Consider the following 20328-nt stretch of genomic DNA (forward strand, 5'->3'; position numbering starts at 1 on the left):
AGAGACGGGGGGCAGCGAGCTGGGGGGTGGTAGTTGAGGGGGGGAGGAGGAGACAGGGGAACCGACGGGATGGGGGGGAAGTTTACATGCTTCCTCCTCCTCCCCTGCTCTGTGTGGAGCCCCCCCGCTCCCCCCCGCGATTTTCGCGGGTCCCCTTTCTTGTTGCTAACTATCTTTGGAGGATATTCTAGTGTTTAGGCCATATCCTGAAAATATAAATGTATTAAATACTGATTATGGCATAGCTGTCAGGGAGATAGTTAACTGAAAACTGGTACTTAGGTTGGTACTATCATTATACATATTTCCTGATTATCTGAACACTAGGCTTTTTATGTCAGGATTTGACTGTATTTGTTGAAAGATATTTTGTTCCCAATGGGGTAGGGTTGCCAGGTCCCCTCGTTGCTCTGGCGGGGGGGAATTGGGGGGCATTCTGAAGGTGGGTAGGGATGCCCCAAGCACTGCCCCCAAGCCTCGCCCAGCTACCCCTCTCCCTCTTCTCCTGCCCAATTTAAAGGGCTTCAGCTGATCAACAGGGACCATGTGGCCTGCTGACCAGCTGGAGGACCCTTTAAATCTAGGAGGGAGGGGGTGGTTGTGGGTCACACGCTCAGCTCGCAAAAAGACCCTTTAAAGGCTCTTTTTGCAAGTGGGGTGGGAGCCATGACGTGCGGGACTGGGGGAAATGTGCCGTGGCACCCCTACTGACAAAAAGACCTTTTAAAGGTCTTTTTTGCAAGCCAAGCATGCAGCCCATGTCCGCCCCTCTCCCTCCCTCCTGCTAGATTTAAAGGGTCCTCCAGCTGGTCGGAGGGCCGCATAGTCTCTGCTGATCAGCTGAAGCCCTTTAAATCAGGCAGGAGGGGAGGGAGAGGGATGGCCAGGTGGGTTGTTGCTCTGGGGGTGGGGCTTAGGAGTGGGCTTCCTCTGCTGGCCAGCTGACCAGGGGTGGATTGAAGACCCCAGAAGCAGGGGAAACCCCACCTGGACCCTGGGGGCTGGCAACCCTACAAAGGGGCAAAAATATAGTTACATAAAATGGATATTGTTTCAGTTGTAGTCAATGCGTCTTATATAGCTATTTTTCAGGAATAATTGGAATTCATTGTATTTTTGGTTAAACAAGAACTTCATTCTGGTTTCTGGCAGGAGATCACAGGAACTGAAAACGATGTGTTATATTTAGTAATAATCTGATTATTTTTGTTTTTGGCAAAAAGGAAATATGGATTGGATAAACGTGTCACTTCTGGGAGATTTAAAAAAGCTTTTGTATAATACTGTTGGGGTTGTGGCCAAGGGCACTTGGCTTTATATATGGTTGCACTTCCTCTGGCGCTGCCTGTGTTCTGCCCATCTGTAAACAAGTCTATTCCTGTTGTGATAGTTACATCACTCTTTCTACTCCTGCGTATCATTAGAAGGGTTTCTAATCATGTCAACAATACTGGCTGTTCGGAAAGCAAAACTCCGTGTGAACAAAATTAACAAAAGTAATGAATTATCTACTTATAATCTCTGAAATATCAGCTGAGGTACAGCATAGAAATTATAAGAATGTGTGAATTTTACCTTTTAAATAGGGTTTCCAGACTCCTGGTGGGACCTGGAGATCCCCTAGAATTATACCTCATCTGCAGACAACATAGATCAGTTCCCCTGGAGAAAGTGGATGTTTTGGAGGATGGACTCTATGGCATTGTACCACACTGAGGTCACTGCCTTCCTCTGGCTCCATCCCCAAATCCAGGAATTTGCCTGCGTGGATCTGACAACCCTACCCTGCCACCCCCCACTGTTGGTTGGGGGGGGGGACTTGGCAACCCTGCTTTTAAAACACTCTGTTTGATTACATTAAATCCAGTCCTTGTTACATTTGAGGTAAACTTGCTCTCCTGTCTAAAGATTGTCCCTTATTTTTCGGGGTAAAAGACCGTGTTCCTTTTCTGACGTTGCTTTGATGTGCTCTTGCTACTGCTTTCAAAGTCTGGAAAAAACCCTTCCTTTATATCAAAACAGCGGTTGGAAACCCATTTGTACAAGCCCAACTTTCTCGGGTGTACACCGTGAAATTATGAGCCAAAACACCCTTTTATGCTGTTAGTCTGGGTACCTGCTCATTCCTTTTCTCTTCTGTATATAGTTTTTAAAAACTTGTTCTAGAATGAAAGCAAGAGAATATTTCAAATCCTACATTCTCAAGAAAAAAAAAGCTGTTGATCTGCCTTTGTTCTCTCTTCAGGATTATGGCATCTTTAAATAGAGGTGAAACACTACATCTTCTAGACATGTCAATACTTTAAAAGGAGAGCTTAGGGAAGGGATAAATCATGATCTGGTAAAGATGGGTGTCTTCCTGGCAATGAATGCTTCATTGGAGTGATCTTTTAAAATATTTTACCTGGAGCATCATAATTATTTGGTTAACTAAAAGTAAACAGTATTCAAATGTAAGCTCAGTAAGTGCTAGATTTCAGTAATAAAATTGTCATCTTTCTCCAGGAATAATAATGCAGAATGCTTTGCTTTTCAGATTTTTACACTGTAGATGTCTGTGATATGTTAATGACTCAAGAATGTAGATATTCACATTTAAAAATGTTAGTGTAGTGTTGTGATGTAGCAGCTTGTGCCTTGGAGATGAAATGAGGTTTTGATATTTCATCTAGAAAAGCTGAGAGTACAATTCACAGGAGTTACAAAAGTAATACCTTAGGCCTCCTCTTATTACGTTTGCAGTGTGCCTCTTTCCACTGCTGCAAGATGCCTGTGTGAGACAATGTTGGTTGTTGCTTGGCCCAAATCTCACATTATCTGAGTGGCAAAAGGAACTGCAGCTGTAGTTGCTCTTGTCCCAAAGAATTAACATAAGAGGGTCTTAGGCAGCTGCAAATGAAAGGTGAAACAGAATTCTTGTCTACCTGAAGTGGAATTCTGTGAATAATAGGAATGTCTTCTGTTGCTGGTTTGACCATGGGTAAGCAGCAGTGGTCAGAGTGCTCATGAGAACAAGGCAGAAACACATGGGCAAGGGGAACTGAAATACACTTTGGGATTGAGTATTTTCCGTAACTTGGACTCATTGCAGGGTATAATATTGCTCAGGGGTCGTTTTGTAGAAAAAGAGCTAGGGGAACTCATTAGCATATGCCAAACCCCCTGATATCACTGGAAGTGTGTCATAAGGCCACACCCCCTGACATCACCGGAAGTGTGTCATAAGGCCACACACCCTGCCCCCAACGGTCCCGGCCGGCGGGAGTGCAAGGAAGCCCCGCGAAGGCCCTCCCTGGCCCCAGGCAGGCAGGGTTGGGGAGAGGCAGGGAGGAAGCAACTTACCCTCCCTCTTCTCCTGCCTCCTCCTGGCTGAATGAGGGCCGGAAGTGGAGCGGCCGGAAGCAGGGGGCGGGGCTTCATCATGTGCCCCGCCCCCCATACCTCACCCGGGGGAACTGCAATCCCCCGCGATCCCCCCCGAAATGACCTCTGATATTACTCAGGTTAAGGAACTGAGAACAGGTTTGGGAATTACACATTCCCTCCTGCACCCCATTCCTATTTGTGTATGAATTGCACACTATTGTGTACACACATACACACTGGGTTTGTCATAATATTTGGCTGTAAACCTTGATGAAAGGGATGCCAGAGGGGTCACTCCCAAAATTCGTTTCAGTACCTGGATTAAATCATTTCTGCAGTGGCATTCAGGAGCTTCCTAGCTCTTTGTGTGTGACATCCCCCCCCCCCCCTTCCTGAAGATTTATTTGCCATTGTTTTGTATTTTAAGCATAACCAATACACCACAGAATCAATTCAATACTGTAGAGTTTTGAAATAGATCTTTATAGGGAGTTTTCTAAGTTTATCCAATAATGATATAATCTCAGTTGTGTTGTGTTGTATCATCTGATTATTCAGAAAATAGATCGTAATAATTTTTTCCAATTGCAATGACAGTAGCTGTTTGGAATTTAAACATGTCACAATGTTTAACTATCATACCTGTTTTTAAAAAAATTGTCGGACTAATTTGTTGGATCCAGCTCAGTATTTCTGTGGTGCAAAGACTTCTGCCCTTAGGGCATGACTTTCTCAACTCCCTCACTTGTGGTAACCTGAAATGCCCCTTGAAATCCTGTTCCCAGAGGCTCTGCTGGATCCCATGCAATGTATGCAGAACAGAGTTCCCTAAATGATTGTTACTGTTACTGCTTATCACTCAGTGATATTGCTTTTAATGAGATGTTACATATTTATTAGGTATTAAGGTGGTTTTTAAAACATTTTTCTTTCCCAGCAAATTCTGAAATTGAAGTTTCTGTGTCTGCAAGGAATATCCGAAGGTTACTGAGTTTCCAGCGGTACTTGAGATCTTCCCGTTTCTTCCGTGGTATCACTCTTCCAAGTTCTTCAAATATTTTGGATGATGATTATAATGGACAAGCTAAGGTTTGTGTGTGAAATTCCAGATTCAAACTGCCTTATTACTCTTCTCTGAAAAAAAAAAGTGTATGATAAGGTCTGCAGTTAACTAACAGTGCAAACCTGAAATCCAGGAGCTTCGGCTAGAATGACTCTGCACAGGACTGCACTGTGACTTGTACTAAATCTTGGTGCTTAAAGGAAATAATGCTACATTCTTTGGCACTGTGGGAAATAATTTGGATAGAGAGATAAAATAGCGCTCACTTCAAAGGCAAAACAAATATTTCTTGTTTTGCAAATGGTGGTAGATAATGAAGCTGAACAGAATGACTTCAAAGATGCCTCGGTATAACATCAGACAAAATGCTATGTGGAACCTCCTTAGTTGTCCTAAAACTAGATAAGCCGGGAGTGCTTTCTTCAGTCTCTGTGATAAATACTTGGTAGTAAATGTTCTCCCTGCAGTTTAGCTTGTTAGCAACTTAGCAGCTGGGTGGCTCTTGAGTTACTGAATGGATATTTCTGGATAATGATAAATACAGTACACTTTAAAAAAATATTTTGGACTCTTTTGAGGAGGAAAGAAATACCTGTTCAGAAAATGACTTAGAATATGGTCCAAGGCCACTGCTTTCACCCCTCCCCCTCCAATATTACCATGCGGAAGAAAACTGGCACAGACAAGGCTCATACACAGATATGTGCCATTGTTTTGCATGGGGGTGCATAACTCAAACCAAGTCATTGTTTCTCTATGTAGCAGAATACACTTCTTCTGCCACTCAACTTATCTCTATGTGGTAGCATGTTTCTGCATGTGGATCACTCAGGTTTAGAGCAGAAGTCCAGAACCTGAAGGTTTCTGTGGGATTCCTGAAACTTGGGGAACAGTTTTTTTCTGCTTTTCATTAGTCATCGAACATTTCTAGAGACAGATACACTTTGTAGAATACCGTGTTTTCCCGAAAATAAGACACTGTCTTATATTTATTTTTTCTCAAGAAGACACACTAGGGCTTAAACCACAAATGCATAGAAATCCTGCTAGGGCTTATTTTGGGGGTAGGTCTTATTTTCGGGGAAACAGGGTAATTGTCAATCAATTGCAATTGAAACACTGTGTCTGGGGCAGTGATGCTCTGTATTCTTGGTGCTTGGGGGGCAGCAGTGGGAGGGCTTCTGCAGCCTGGCCCTGCTGGTGAACCTCCTGATAGCACCTGCTTTTTGGCCACTGTGACACACAGACTGTTGGGCTGGATGGGCCATAGGCCTGATCCAACATGAGTTCTCTGACGTTCTCTTATATTCTTAACCTGCATGATCACAACATTTTGTTCTACCCGTGAAACAGAAAGACTGCTGTGATTACAGACATGATTCTGGTCATCTTTACTTTCTTTCCAGTACTATTTCACATGACTGGGAGGTTGGGATATAAATATAATAAATAAATAAATAAAATAAAGTATGTAGAAAAACCAAGTATGATTCTAATCCACAGTAATGAAAATGATGTGCATTAACAGAATAAAATACTCTCTTGTTTCTATTTCAGTGTATGCTAGAGAAAGTTGGAAACTGGAATTTTGATATCTTCCTCTTTGACAGGCTAACAAATGGTAAGGAAATAGGCATGTATATTATGCCAGCCCAGTTCCTTCTGCAAGCATTTAATATTCCAGGAATTCCACTGATATGCTTGAAGATGGTCAGTTCAGACACTATGTAAAACTATGGCTTACTTAAGCTAAAAAGTGAAGGTAAAGGTTCCCTTGCTCGAAAGCCAGTCGAATCCGACTCTAGGGTTGCGGTGCTCATCTCTGTTTCAAAGCCGAAGAGCCAGCGCTGTCCGGAGAAATTTCCGTGGTCATGTGGCCGGCATGACTAAACACCAAGGCACATGGAACGCTGTTACCTTCCCACTGTAGTGGTACCTATTTATCTACTTGCAATTTCTTGCTTTCGAACTGCTAGGTTGGCAGGAGCTGGAACTAGAGACGGGAGCTCACTCCGTCATGCGGCACACTTGGGTCTTGAACTGCTGAACTACTGACCTTCCACAGCCTGCAGTTCAGCGTCTTAACCACTTGAGCCACCGCAGCTCCTTTAATTAAGCTATCTGTTGTACACATGCCAACATGGGTCCTATGATTAGTTTGGGTACCTCAAACCAAGGATTTGAACCCAGGACATGAAGCTGCATTATTTATCACAGAGTCTTACATGTTACATATGAACATAGTATCCTGGTTTAATCATGGTTTATTTTCCACTGACCGTCTGCACTCACCCCACCTACAGAACTACCTGGCAAGAGCAGCTCAAAAAAACAAAACCCACTCCCACCTTCAGCCTATTCCTAAGTGTGAAGCCTCTCCCCATACCTGGCTTGCAACAGACTCCTCTCTCTGCCTTCACCTGCTCTCTTAAGGACACAGCAGTTTCCATATTTTCCTCAGAGGAAAAAGCAACACCAATGAAGGCCTGAATATTGTGATTTCCTCTGCTTCAGAAACAGTGGTTTACATAAACACCCTATTCACATTACACTGCCGCAGTGGACTAGGGGGCTATACTGAAAGGAAACACCCAACCCATGTGTTTCCCCAAAGCACCCCAACCTAAGTTAGCATTCATAGCTGTAACTGCCTGGTACTTGCAGTCTCTGTTAAGGAAAGTTAATTTAATGTGTTTATTGTGTGAGTGGAAACTCTACTGGGATGGACACACTCTTCCAGGGAATTTTGGGTTCTGTGTGTGAATGCTAAATAGTTGGCAGGTAGTACCTGTGGAAAGTCAAAAATCTGCTGGGACATAAGAGTGAAAAATTACAATGTGAGTAGCTCAGTGGGGATACTGTATCTTCCCCAAATGCCACATATAGTGCAGAGATGGGAACACTTGGGTGAGTGTATTTGGTTGCATTTGGTGCATTTGGAGTAGTATACTGAAACTGGCAGTGCTTTAATTTCCTGGGTTTTGGTGAAGAAAGGGTTAATGTGATTATGAAGAAATGCATTTTTTAAAATAGAGGTTTGAAATGAGCAAAACCTTCCCTCTGAGTTATAATCCGCCCCCGGTAGAGAACAGGAAGGGAAAGAAGTCCATTCAGTTGCTTCCCAGACTTACTTCACCCTACCTTCATACAAATGCTAATAGATCTAGCAGGAGGAATAATGGGTGGGTCACACTGTCTTCTTTCTCCAAGCAGAGAATGGAGGTTTGAAGGACTTTATACTAGAATGCCTTCAGGAAGGAAATTTCTGGAGATGTCAGGAAAAGCTTTCTTGACCTGGCCTGACTGGGTCAGTGGGAGAGGAAAATGAGATGATAAAAACTCCTTGCAACAAGGAGGCAGTTTCTTTGGGTGCTGACTCCATGAGAGCAGACAGAACTCTCAACTGAGGAGGCAGCCATGTGCTGGCTTAAAGAGCTAGAGAAAGCTGCAAGTAATGCTAACTGTGTAGAGATCGGCAACTTCCTAAGCAAAAGGAGTCTGTCCTCTATTTTAACATCGGATAGGGCATATATATAGAGAGGGAAAGAAAAAAAAATTGCATTTTACCCATTTCTTTTGAATCCCTTGCTCAATCTGCTGCTGTGTTAAAAGAATGCTTGTAGACATTTTCTTTTCAATAAACGCTTTCTAACTTTTGATGCTGGTAGTAGTTCTCTGTACCACATAGTCCTCCACTGTCTTGGACACTCTATTTTAAAAGGGAGTGCCTGGGGGAAGGCAGGCAGTTGGCAAGTGGCTATTCCTCCAAGGGCACACAAGGCAGTGAACTGTCCCCATGTTGACCAGGTACTGGGCAGTGGGAGACACAGAGGCAAGGCCTTAGAACTTGGAAGGGAAGTTGGGAGTCCTGACCCTTCCAGTGAGCAATTCCGTACAAAGGTCCGGTGGAGGTGGTGAGTTACTGGAGAGAGGGAAAGGCCTCTCCAGGTGTTGCAAAAACCTTGGCGGGCAGGGTGGAACAGGGCCTGCAGTCCAGAGCAGGCCTGTTCCACCACATTGATAACTGCTGGCTTGCATCCTTTCAGGAAGTGCAGTTATCAGCAACTAACAACAAATGAGTTGGTGATACAGTACAGCTTTGCCATCAGTTGTGTACTGTGAGGCAGGCTGGAATAGCAGTCAGGTCTCTAGCAGGGAGGCAGGGGAAAGAGCAACAGTACTGGAGCAAGGAGTCTGATTGGGCTGCATTAAGTCTGAACCAAGCCATTACCGCTTACCAAAGTTTACTAAATTCTGGAATGGACTATTGCAATTTCTGTATTCATTATTTTCCCCTAATTTTTTTCTGGATGAATCTCATTGTCTCTATTATCATTGTTTTCTATAGTATCTCTCTTTCTCAAAATGCAGGATATTTATTGTAAAGAAAACCTTTATAAATTAGTTTATAGGTTTTCCCTACCACACTGTTTACAGAAGATCCTTTTCCTAATATCTGACCACCTTTACACCCTTTATTTTATTCTTGGCTGTCCATGATCTTCAAATAAAATCTTCCTGGAAGTTTTTGCCTAACGAAGTTACTTTCTACTTTTTTTATTTTTTTTTATCTTATTTCACAAAAAGTATATAAGGCACCAAAGATTATTGAGATAAATGATCTCATGTACCACACAAAATCTGTTTTCTGTACAATCAATCACCAGGTATGCATCAGATATGCAAAACTACTGTTAAATATTAAAGGAAGAAAGAGGGCAATTTTTTATCTTTTTATCTTTTATCCCTCCAAAACGTTTAATTTAAGGATGACAGACTGATGGTGGGGAAGAAAGCACTGCCTTTTTTATGCAAGCTAGTCCATGACAGTGTAAATACCCCAGCAACGGCCTGAAAGCCTTGAGAAGCTGATGCTGAGAGTCGGTGGACAAGGAAACCGAATTTCTTCCTGGGGCTTTTTGCTCCCACCAATGCAGTGCTGCTGGACTAGCAAGAGGCTTCCTTTGGTTTTTCTGCATGGTTCCTTCTTTCCCCAGCTTACCCCTACCCGTTCCCCAAGGCAGGACAGGGAAAATCCAGCCCTGCCAGCACCTTTTGCTGACCCTGTATAGAATCCAGCCCATTCTCTTCACTTCTAATTCATTTGTAGCTAAATAGATGAATGAGTGTGAAGGCAGGCGCAAACTGCAATGCAAATGATCCTTTAGAATCACTATCATAGTAATTACTGTTGAAAATTACACAATTATGTACTGGCTGAAAATTTCAAGGTTTCTGTTATCCATGGAATAGAACTGAAATACTGTGACTGTGTAAGTATAAATGATGATAATGATAAGAAATGATATTAGTAAGCTGCCAACAATGAGCTGCTTAAAGCATGTCTTACAGTTTAACCACTTGCTTGTGTTTTTAAAGGCTTTACAGAGCATGACGAGAACGCAAAACATGGTGACTGCGTTATTTTCCAGTATAGAAATGCCACCAATATGGGATAAATCTTTTAAATATTTTATGAGAACTGAGTAAATCAAATGTGAAGGGTTGCAAAATATGTGTGCTCACTTTTTAGTACTGGGTTTGATTTTTCTAGTATCTCAGTTCACTGCTAATGAATGTTAAAACACTAAAATGAAGCTATTACATTAAAAAAATTTAAAAGTTATATTCTGTGTAAGAAGGCAACTGGAGGAAGTATGTAGATGTAGTAATGTAGTAATGTTCACTTAATTTAAAAATATTGTGAGAGATTTTGTAATATTCCATATTCAGATAGTTTTTGTCCTTGTGGCCAGGCTAAAATTCATACTTTACCTCATAAAATACCAGAATGCTCTTTTTTAAAATTCTTTTTTTAGGAATTGCTGGATTTTACCCTTTTTATCATGTTCATTGTTCAATAATTTTCAAAGGAACGTTATTCCCTATCTAATGCTAGACAGTGATCTGAGTATAATCTTATTTGTTGCTATCTGTCGTATTTTCTTCTAGAAACTAATTTAGTAGTCTTCTAGTCATTGATCAAGGGGCTCTGAAAAGGAAAGGAATTTAAAAATATATTTTATTGCATTTCTATCTTATCTGTCTTCCATTGTGAGCATCTCAAGGGTCTCATGTGCACACAGGGTTCCTAAGAAGTTTCTTTGAGACACTGAACTTATCTACTCCTTTAGTAGAATTGCTGTGTCGTGTTCCTTCCAACCACATTCTTAAATAGTTTGGTGGACTGTGGCCCCTGCCATACGGCAGGGAAACCACGAAGCAAAAGTGCGGCTAATAGAGCCGCTCCAACGTTGAGACGCTGCGGCGGGATCCCACGGATCCCCTGGCCGCAGCGCCTCTTCTCCCCGGCAAGAGCAGACGCCGGGGAGGACGAGCCCGATGGGAGGGGGAGGCTGCCGAACTGCGCATGCCCGAGCATGCGCAGTACGGCCGGGGGCTGGGATGCGGCGGCGCAAGGACGCGCCGCCGATCCCACGGCCGGCTTGGGGCGCTCCAGACGGCTGCAACCACCTAGATAGGTGGTTCGTTTTTGCAGCGGGGTAGCGCCATTTGGGCCGGATCAGGGACGGAGACGGCACGCTCCCCAGATGTTGCGGTGGGATCGCGTCCGTTTGCTCCGCCCCTGTTCTGTCCCACTCCTGTCCAAAATGGGCTCGTATGAACGGGGCCTGTGTTGGGTGCATTCACTAGTAACAAAACTGGGTACTTACTATGACTAGTAAGTCAGCTTCTTTTTTGTTGCATCTGGATCATCTGCAAGTGTGCACTATACTGTCTTGATTTTCTGTCATTCATGTATTAAAACTACTTATTAATTATTTATACTTTTTAGATGTTTCCCAATAAAGATGTTTTTATTATTTTTCCTTAGGAAACAGTTTAGTCACCTTAACCTTCCACCTGTTTAATCTTCATGGACTTGTAGAGCACTTCCAATTAGATACAATGAAACTCCGCAGATTTTTAGGTAAAATACTTTAACATGTTCATAATTTAAAACCAGTTTGAAAAGTCCTGATGAGTCCTGTAAGTGTAAAATTTCAATAAGGTCCTTTCCAGACAAAAATATTCTTAGAGCTGACCTGTGGCAGTATTACAATATTCTGTCCCTCCACAAAGAAAGAGAATTCACAAAATGGCAGGTAAAATATGTTGCTCATTCTAAGAAGTTGTCAAGTGGCATTGGACAATAGATGGCATGACTCCTTCCATACAACCACGTTCTACATTGTGCTCTGAGTTGCAATATATGAACCTATTGTGGGGGGAATTACATTTTTCGGCAGCCAAGTTACTGTGGTATGGATTCCTTGAAAATGAAATTATCTGACATTTGAAGCATTTCCTTAGGAAAAGTCTGGATTCCTGGCAGCAACTGTGTTGTGCCACTGTCTGGAAAGGTCCTTGTGCTAATTCTGCTGTTTTTAAGCCTTTACGCAGTCTTGTCTCTTGATTTCATCCTTTGGACGTTGCTTTTAATAAAAACTTTTTAATACAAATAATACAAATTTTAATACAAAATACAAATATTTTGGTGGGACCAGCTTAGTACTTTTTCAAAGGACTTGTCGCTGGAGATCAGTGCATAGTTAATAATACCTTGGTGAATAATTTAATTTAGTGCTATGATGGTTCGATGTTGAATAATATGGACATAATCCTTTTAACTGAAGATTGTCGTGTTTAATATGCTGCCCAGTTAAAGGGGGTCCCCAGCATGACCCAGTTCATACATTCATCTGGGGTAATGCTGTAATAGCATGGTGGTGGAATTGCACTCTCCCCCTCCATCATGCAGGGAGCTTTCAGTATGACTGGGATCCTCCATGTTAGATTCTGACTGTGTGAAAGCCTGAGTCATGGTGGTCTTCCAATTTTTGCTATACGGAAACAGAATGAACCAGGCATTCATGCATATAGCTTGCTTTACACTGGAGTAGAGAGGCTAATTGTGTGCCAGTACTTGATGCTTGGTGTTCCAGTGCCTACTTCAGCTTAATCATGACTAGGTCTGTATTTGTTTCCAGAAAAAAACCGATAACAACTGTGTATTACCATGGTAAAATTTTCAGTTAATCTATCATTTATACTACTTTTCCATATTTTTTTTAGTAATGGTTCAAGAAGATTACCACAGTCAAAATCCATATCATAATGCGGTTCATGCTGCTGATGTGACTCAGGCCATGCACTGTTATTTAAAGGAACCTAAGGTAGAAGTTTTCTCTTTTTTACTGCATTACTGGTTAATGGTAATAGTTCTATATGTTGTTGAAGGCTGTATGTTGTTGAAGTTTTGTTAGTAATGAAACTTCTACTTCATTCTGAGTGTTGTTTTAACCATTGTTCTAGCACTTGGTGTTTCCTCTGTGTATTTGCACAGGGTGGGGTGTAGAAACTACCTTGAAGTACCTGAGGACTGAGGCGTTTTTTATTGGACAGCATTTCTCCATGCCATAGGTGCCTGCTGTCTTTATTTAAAAAGTAAATAAATTGCAAATTTCATTAATAATTATCTTACCTTCCCTGTTGTGTTAGTATAGGGAAATCCCAAATCCTACAGGTGATAAATAAATGAAAAAAACCTGATCAGTTTGAAGGCTAAATTTTGTCTTTTTAAAATCCTAACCTAATATTTTGTAAGTATTAATAGTGAATACTCATGTGGGCATACTTTATATTGCAGCTTTTCAAATCTCTAACTCCATGGGATGTTCTGCTCAGTTTAATTGCAGCTGCCACTCATGATTTGGATCACCCAGGTGTTAATCAGCCTTTTCTTATTAAGACAAACCATTATTTAGCAACTTTATACAAGGTAAGTGAAAAACAAATACTCCTTTTTTTGTCATGTAACCATAGGAGTAGCTTTGCTCTTTTAAAGAAGGAGGGTTGTAGTCTATTGTTTTTCTGTTAGTGGAAGTAGATCTTTTTCCTGGCTTCCCTCCCCCAGACCATCGTAAAGACAGTTCTTGGGGAGGAGATGACCCTCAGACAAAAAGCCATACGACAAGACTTCAGTTCTCCTCAATGACGTCACCGACACAACCCATAATTAGTATACTGGATTGTTCATTCAAGAACATAGTGTGTGAAATTAAAAAAAAAACCACCCTCAATACTGATAACATGTCTTTCTTTCAGAATACCTCAGTACTGGAAAATCACCACTGGAGATCAGCTGTGGGGCTGCTAAGAGAGTCTGGATTATTTGCACACATGTCTTTAGAAAATAGGTATATGTCAGGTTGGCTTTACACATGTAGATATCATGCTTTTACTGTGCAGAATACATTGCAGAACAAGTATTTTAGATTGATATAAGTTGGAAATAGAGATCTTGACGTATCAGAATATATTTCCTGTCAGTTTTGTCAGTTTTTCTCTATTTTTTCATACAGAGTATAGCATAGTTATACCTGTTATCTATTGAAATGCACATGTAAAGTGCGTACATTCACTTGCATTTACAATATGTTTAAGGGTTTAAAGGCTTTAAATGGTTGAAATGTTGCGTTCCAATAAAGATAATATTGGAAATATGGTTTTATTTATTTTAATCACAAGCTTAGAACCAGGGTTGCTCTGAACTTTATGCATAGTGCTCTATGAATTTTACATATGAATTTGTATGTATATGGTGATTTTCATGCTGCTACCGTGTATCTCCAATTTCAGGCAGCTGATGGAAAGCCAGATAGGAGCACTGATTCTTGCCACAGACATCAGTCGGCAAAATGAATATCTGTCCTTATTTCGTAGTCATTTGGACAAGGGAGACTTATGCTTAGAAGATGAGAACCATCGACATCTTATTCTTCAGGTAGTTTACTAGATTAGAAAGACAAAAAAGTAATTGCTATTAAAGAACTTCATTTCTTTGTTGTCTGTTGTATGATGGTGTTTAGCTACTGCACATCCATCTTAAGGTAGCCTGTTTGTGTTCTGTAGTAGTATAGTTTTTATACAAGCAGCATAGTTTGCCAATATAAAAAACTAAGGTTTTCTGTTTGTCCGCAGAAACAAGTGCAACACAGGTGTCAAACGTTTTCCTTATTCTGATTCACCAGTGTTTCTCGACCTTTTTCTGGCGGGACCGTCTTGAGAGGCAAGAGGGTATTTGTCTTAATGCCGCCTCAGTTCTTTTGCTTTGCTGAAACTGCAAAGAAAAGGCACCAACAAGAATGTTTCCTTTTCCAAAAAAAAGAAAGCATTGTTTTTGCAACAGAACAGAATATAATTGTCATCAATCTTTATTACATGAAATGATTGATTCATAATTCTTTCTGTTGGATTTTACTGTGATGGAAATTGGCTTGTGTGACTATTAGCAAATAGTTTGCTTTTAGAATAGGCTTGTGCAACTCAAACACTTGGGAACATCTCTAAGGTATTACCATATGGGCACCTATTTGATCCATAGTGATTTGGTTTGGATTAAATGGGGAAGTGATTAAGTGGCTGTTTGAGTGCGCCATCAGAGACCCAGCTAATGATTTAATGTGCCACATGTTACTGGAGAAGGTTGGATTTTGACAACTTTGTTGACAGACACTAAACAAGCATTAAACAAAGTACAATAGCACCCCTAGTCAAGGCAGGACACTCTGCTCAGGTCACTCTTCTGTCGAAGGCTCGCTCAGCTTTCCTTGCAAAGATCACAAGTGTTTCTACAGATTGGGAGAGAGTATTTTAATGACTGGTCTCTATGTAGTCGAGAGGGCTCTGAATGGAACACACAACATCTATAATAGGCCAGACATCGTTTTTTGCGTTACATTTTTCTCTTTTAAAAAAATGTAATTTTCAGGTAAGTGCTGATAAATGAAAAATAAACTGAATGGTTTGATGTTTCAAATTATAGCCAAAAGGAAGCCAACATGAACTCCTTTTCAAGCTTGGGTTAAAATTACACTGCAGGCAACTGGATTAGCTTTAAATAAATGTTCCTGTTTTCATACAAATCCAGTGTTGCACTGATGTTTGAGAGAAGCTGACTTGTACCTGTACCAACATATTTTCTCCCCGTACATGTTGGCTATAGTTCCGTCCAGCTGGAGACAAATTTCATAAAGTGCCATTAAGCATGGAATTGCAAGCCGCTTTGTTACTCACTACTACTGTTGTTAAATAGTTTTAGGATTTGAAAAGTAGTGCTTTCTGTACCACATTGTAAATAGCAAAATTAAGTGTGTTGCATTATAACTTGCATAGTTTGATTGCACTTCACATATATTGTGATACCATTTCATTTGCTAGATGGCTTTGAAATGTGCTGATATTTGCAACCCCTGCCGGACATGGGAACTGAGCAAGCAGTGGAGTGAAAAAGTAACAGAAGAATTCTTTAATCAAGGTAAGTAATGAAAAACAAATGATTTTTGCAGTGGAATGTGAAATAAAAATTGGTAAAGAATTAGAAGTGTGACACTTACCTGGGCTGAAAAATGTATTTGAACTATTTGTAAGAGATGCTAATATGTACAATTACAGTGGCTTCTTCAGATATTTTAATAGTTGGCACCTTTACACTTCGCATAACACTTGAGATTTCTGCTTGCCTTAATTAAGCTTTCCTGGATAAAGAGCTATTTTATTGTAATAAAAAGGTTTATTTTAACTGCGTACATTAAAACTGTAATCTTAAGCACATTTGCTAGGAAGTAAAGCCTGATTCAACTCAGTATGACTGGCTTTGAATAAGTATGTGTAAGATCATGCCACGTGAAAATAGCTTCGATGCCCTGTTTGTGGATGCTCCCATACAGTTGAAAAAAGGGGAATCATATACAATATTGCATGCCTAGTCAGGTTTCTGTACTTTTACACATTTGCAGCTATATTTTGAGTTCTGTAATTTTGCAGATTCCCATTAGGGTTATATTGACAATTTTGTATGTATAGTGAAATGAGATCTGTGTTAACGTGTGTAGCATCTGTGTTTAAAAAATGACAGACTTGCAAGGTGAATGTTGAATTTGCTCTCTGTAAATATTCAGTAGCCGAGGTAAAACTATCTCTTTAAGGTAGTCAGAAATTGAAGAAACAGTTCTTCCCTTCTAGATGCCTTTCCAGTACCTGTCTACAATAGTAGCAGGGTATTGATTCTTATATTCATATATGTAGCCCAGATTTGTTCCTTGCCTAGTGATTGAGGGCTTTTTATATTGCTTATATTTGTAAACCACTACAGAGAAGCTAACTAACGGATGTTGGAATTTTTTTGGCATGTCTCATACAGGTTTCAATTTTCTAATTATATATTAAATAGTAATAGTTTAATTTTAGAAATTGTCTTATTAATCAGTATTTCTTTGTAGGAGATGTTGAAAAAAAGTACCATTTGGGTGTGAGTCCATTATGTGATCGACAGACTGAAACCATTGCTAACATCCAGATTGGTAACTGCAGAGCTATATGAACAATTTGTTACAATGTTCATAAATTGTGATGTTCCATTTTACATACATTTGATATATATAAGCAGGGCTATTTTTTTTTACATTTGTTGTAGGACATCCTAGGTATGCATAAAAATATTTATAAATTAGTTTCCCCCTACTTATGCAAATAGTGTCATGTACACAAGAGTATTTTCCATGAGCCACATCATGTTGACAGGAACTGAATGCTGTAGTGTGAAAAACATTAAGTGAAAACAGAAGCGAGCAGAAATTTGGCTTCTGAAGTCTCTAGCAGCTTTTATAATCAAGCATGGAGGTAGGAATTAGGATCAAGAATGATGTACACTTTCCAGGTTAGGGGATACATGCCAGTTTTTACTGTTCAAAGTTACTCTACAGCATGGAGATGAGGAAGAAATAAAAACACACCTGTTGTATAATATACAGCTAAGGTTCAGGACTACTGTTCTCCTTGCCCTGAATCTCAGTAGTCAATTATAATTTCCTAACTTTTTTTACCCCCTCTGCCCTCCCCCTGATTCCTTAAGGGCTCCCAAATCATCTTCCTTTATTTATAAAATAGAAATGGTACAGTAGTAGCAAAACTGGAGCTGATTTTCTCATCTGGCACATATTCTTTTGCCTGGAATAATCAGAGGCAATTAGGATTTTCATTGTCAGTTTAGTCTTAATTTGACAGGGCATGTTCATCTTCATAGCATTCAGTAGATAAAAATTTGTTTACTGCAAGCCAAAAATTCTATAATATCAGTCTGGGTCAGAGGTCATAGCTTGACCATCAGAACCATGCTGGTCTCCTTTCTCTAGGGTATGCCAGTCCCCTCCTGCACTTTGTGGTTTGGAGAAAATCTACTTTGTTTTGGCATATTAATCAGATAAACAATTTGTGCTGCTACCTATAGCCTGCTTCAGAGTAAAACTGGAGACCCACTTCAAAGTGTGGGTTTTTATACCAGGTTGAGGCACACTCTGGCTAGTGGTAACCATAGCTACCCAGTTCAGATCTTAAGGCCACCTGCTACTGCAAATGAGGAAGTAGTATGTGTAATGGGATTGGGAGAACAAAAGTGCATGAATTTGCAATGCAGTCTCAATTGCCAAACCATTGTTTGGCTGTGATATTTGTATCACTGGTATGTTCATTTCAAACCAAGAATCAAGACATCAGTGTCTATAAAATTTCAGGAAGGAAGTCCAAATTAAGTGAAATTTCTTACAGGTCCTTTCTTCATGATCACATGTTACTACATCTCTACATTAACTATGTGGTCATATGTCACTATACATTACGTGCAATGTGAAGTCATGATCTTTTCAGGCAACACTTTACATGGTATACAGTGCTGCTGGCTGAAACTGTGATTTAAAAGAATACATTAGCATGGTGGAAGGGAAGGAGAGAGGCTATTTGAGAAGAAGAAGAAGTGCTGTTGCCACTAGGGATGGGCATCAACCAGCTCACAACCCAAAATTTGGCACACACTTGTGCCGGTTTGGAGCTAAGGAACTGATATTTGGTTCCTTAGCTCCAGTCTGCTGCTGAGCTGTTAGGTTTAAATAGTTGTGAGCCATTTAACCCATTGATTGTGCTCCCCAATGCCCTTTCTCCCAGCCACAGCAAGCTGGGGCCGGGAGAAAGGGGGAAAAGGAAGTTTTTCCTAGGTGATCCCCCCTTTTTCCTGGCAAAGATGGAAGAGAAATCTCTTCCAGGGTAGCAAGTCATATCCGGGAGAAAGGGGGAACTGAACTTGCCAGACCGATTTAGGCAGGGCCATTTCGGTGCATTCAGTTCATGGTTTGGGGTGGCCCATGAACCAAACCTTGAACTGATCACGCCCAAGCAGGCCACGCTCAAACTGGTCCAGCAAGTTCAATTCCCCCTTTTGGGGTTTGGTTCATGGACCACCCCGAACCACCCTTTTTAGGTTTGTGCCCATCCCTAGTTGCCACTGCTGGGGAAAATTTGTGTATGTTGCTATTTTTACCCAGTTTTCAACTAGCATTGTAAAGAAAAATGTTAGTTTTTAATTGCAGATGACTGTATGAAATGAATATATCCACAGCACTTTGCAGTTTTATCTACGTCAGGGATTCTTCAAATATTTTGTTTGCCTAAACTCTTAAATGACTAAGTTCCTGCTTGTGTTTAAATACTGCTGTTGTGCTGCTTTTATTCCTTCATGTGTTGATTTTTTTGGTGATTTGACAAGTTTGGTTTTTGAAATAATTTTATAATAGAATGTGGCTGTTAAAATATTTTAGTACAATTCAAATTGTCACATGAATTACTTCAAATTGAGCTTCTACTTAAGGTGATGTTTTTATTCTCCTTATAAATCCAAGTTAAACCAAGCATCATAATGAAAGTTCAAAATGCACAATCTCTTCTTGTTTTTAATTCCAGTGCATTTTCTCTCTCTCTAGGTTTTATGACATATTTGGTAGAGCCGTTGTTTGCAGAATGGGCAAGATTTTCAAACACCAGGCTTTCTCAAACAATGCTTGGGCATTTGGGACTGAATAAAGCTAGCTGGAAGGGCATGCAAAGACAACAATCCAGCAGTGGTGATGATACTGATCCTGCATTTGAAGAAATGGACTCTGATGTAATACCTCAGGAAAATCGACTATCCTGACACCAGGATCTGTTTGACAAACTGCCTCTTGCCCAATATCTGCAGAAGAGGGTTTGAGGATTAACATTTTTTGTCTGACTGCCAAGGTTTCAGTATAAACAATGCCAGCATTATTTATTTCCAAGTTTTTCCTTTGATCATTTGAACCCAGTTTTTGGTTACAAGACCTGAACACAGAGCAATATCCATATGCCTTGGTTGGCTTTTGCATGGAACCTTGAATATGCAAACCAGAGGCATGATTGAACTTTGATGGGGAAAAGACAAGATCTGTTGCTACGTGCCACATTGTTTTGCTTTTTTTTTTAAAAAAGAAGTTTAAAATAAGGCCTTCAGAGTTACCATGGGACACAGATGACTCCATTCTCTTGGATTTTAGCAACTCCATTCAGTCCTTGTCCAAAATGTGGCAATGTGAAGTGGGGCCATTTTTGGCTGCCTCTGGCAAGAACTGATGTTTACAAATGTACCTGGAAACTAGAGGTTTTAAACTAACTTTTGTGCATGGCTGTGAAGGAACCACTAACTTAAACAAAAGATCAAATCTGAAACTGCAGCTCATTTTCCTCTCACTAAGAAAAGCCTATCATGTGTCATAATTTGGCTGTGGTTAACACAAAGCTCAGCTAAGTTTAACTCCAGTGTAGAATGGGATCACAACATTAACAGGCAGAAAATACTTCTGAATTTTGGGAGGGGAGGAGGGATGGGTTTGAGGAGAGGAAGAGTTCTAATTGTGTTAAGATTCTGCAGTGAAAACATAGCATGTTGTTTTCACTATTGTACACTTGAACTGCACATGCAAGAAAAAAGGTGGAATGACTATGAACACCAGAAACAGCTCAGGGTATTTGCCAATCTGAAATATAGTGGG

At 40.5% G+C, this 20328-nt stretch overlaps 1 protein-coding gene across 1 annotated transcript in view; it reads left to right on the forward strand.

Annotated features, from left to right (window-relative positions):
* Window positions 1-20005, forward strand: part of PDE7A (phosphodiesterase 7A) — a 62336-nt gene extending 42331 nt beyond the window's left edge. Inside the window, exons 4-13 of the mRNA XM_015420783.1 lie at window positions 4304-4455; window positions 5987-6050; window positions 11265-11360; window positions 12506-12606; window positions 13080-13211; window positions 13538-13629; window positions 14072-14216; window positions 15653-15749; window positions 16714-16794; window positions 19243-20005. Coding sequence (XP_015276269.1) covers window positions 4304-4455; window positions 5987-6050; window positions 11265-11360; window positions 12506-12606; window positions 13080-13211; window positions 13538-13629; window positions 14072-14216; window positions 15653-15749; window positions 16714-16794; window positions 19243-19454 — 1172 coding nt within the window. The 3' untranslated portion in view covers window positions 19455-20005. The remainder of the gene's footprint in view (window positions 1-4303; window positions 4456-5986; window positions 6051-11264; window positions 11361-12505; window positions 12607-13079; window positions 13212-13537; window positions 13630-14071; window positions 14217-15652; window positions 15750-16713; window positions 16795-19242) is intronic.
* The last annotated feature ends 323 nt before the right edge of the window (window positions 20006-20328 follow it).

The sequence above is a fragment of the Gekko japonicus genome, unplaced genomic scaffold (assembly GCF_001447785.1).
Source record: "Gekko japonicus isolate JY-2015 unplaced genomic scaffold, Gekko_japonicus_V1.1 scaffold1766, whole genome shotgun sequence".
NCBI lineage: Eukaryota > Metazoa > Chordata > Lepidosauria > Squamata > Gekkonidae > Gekko > Gekko japonicus.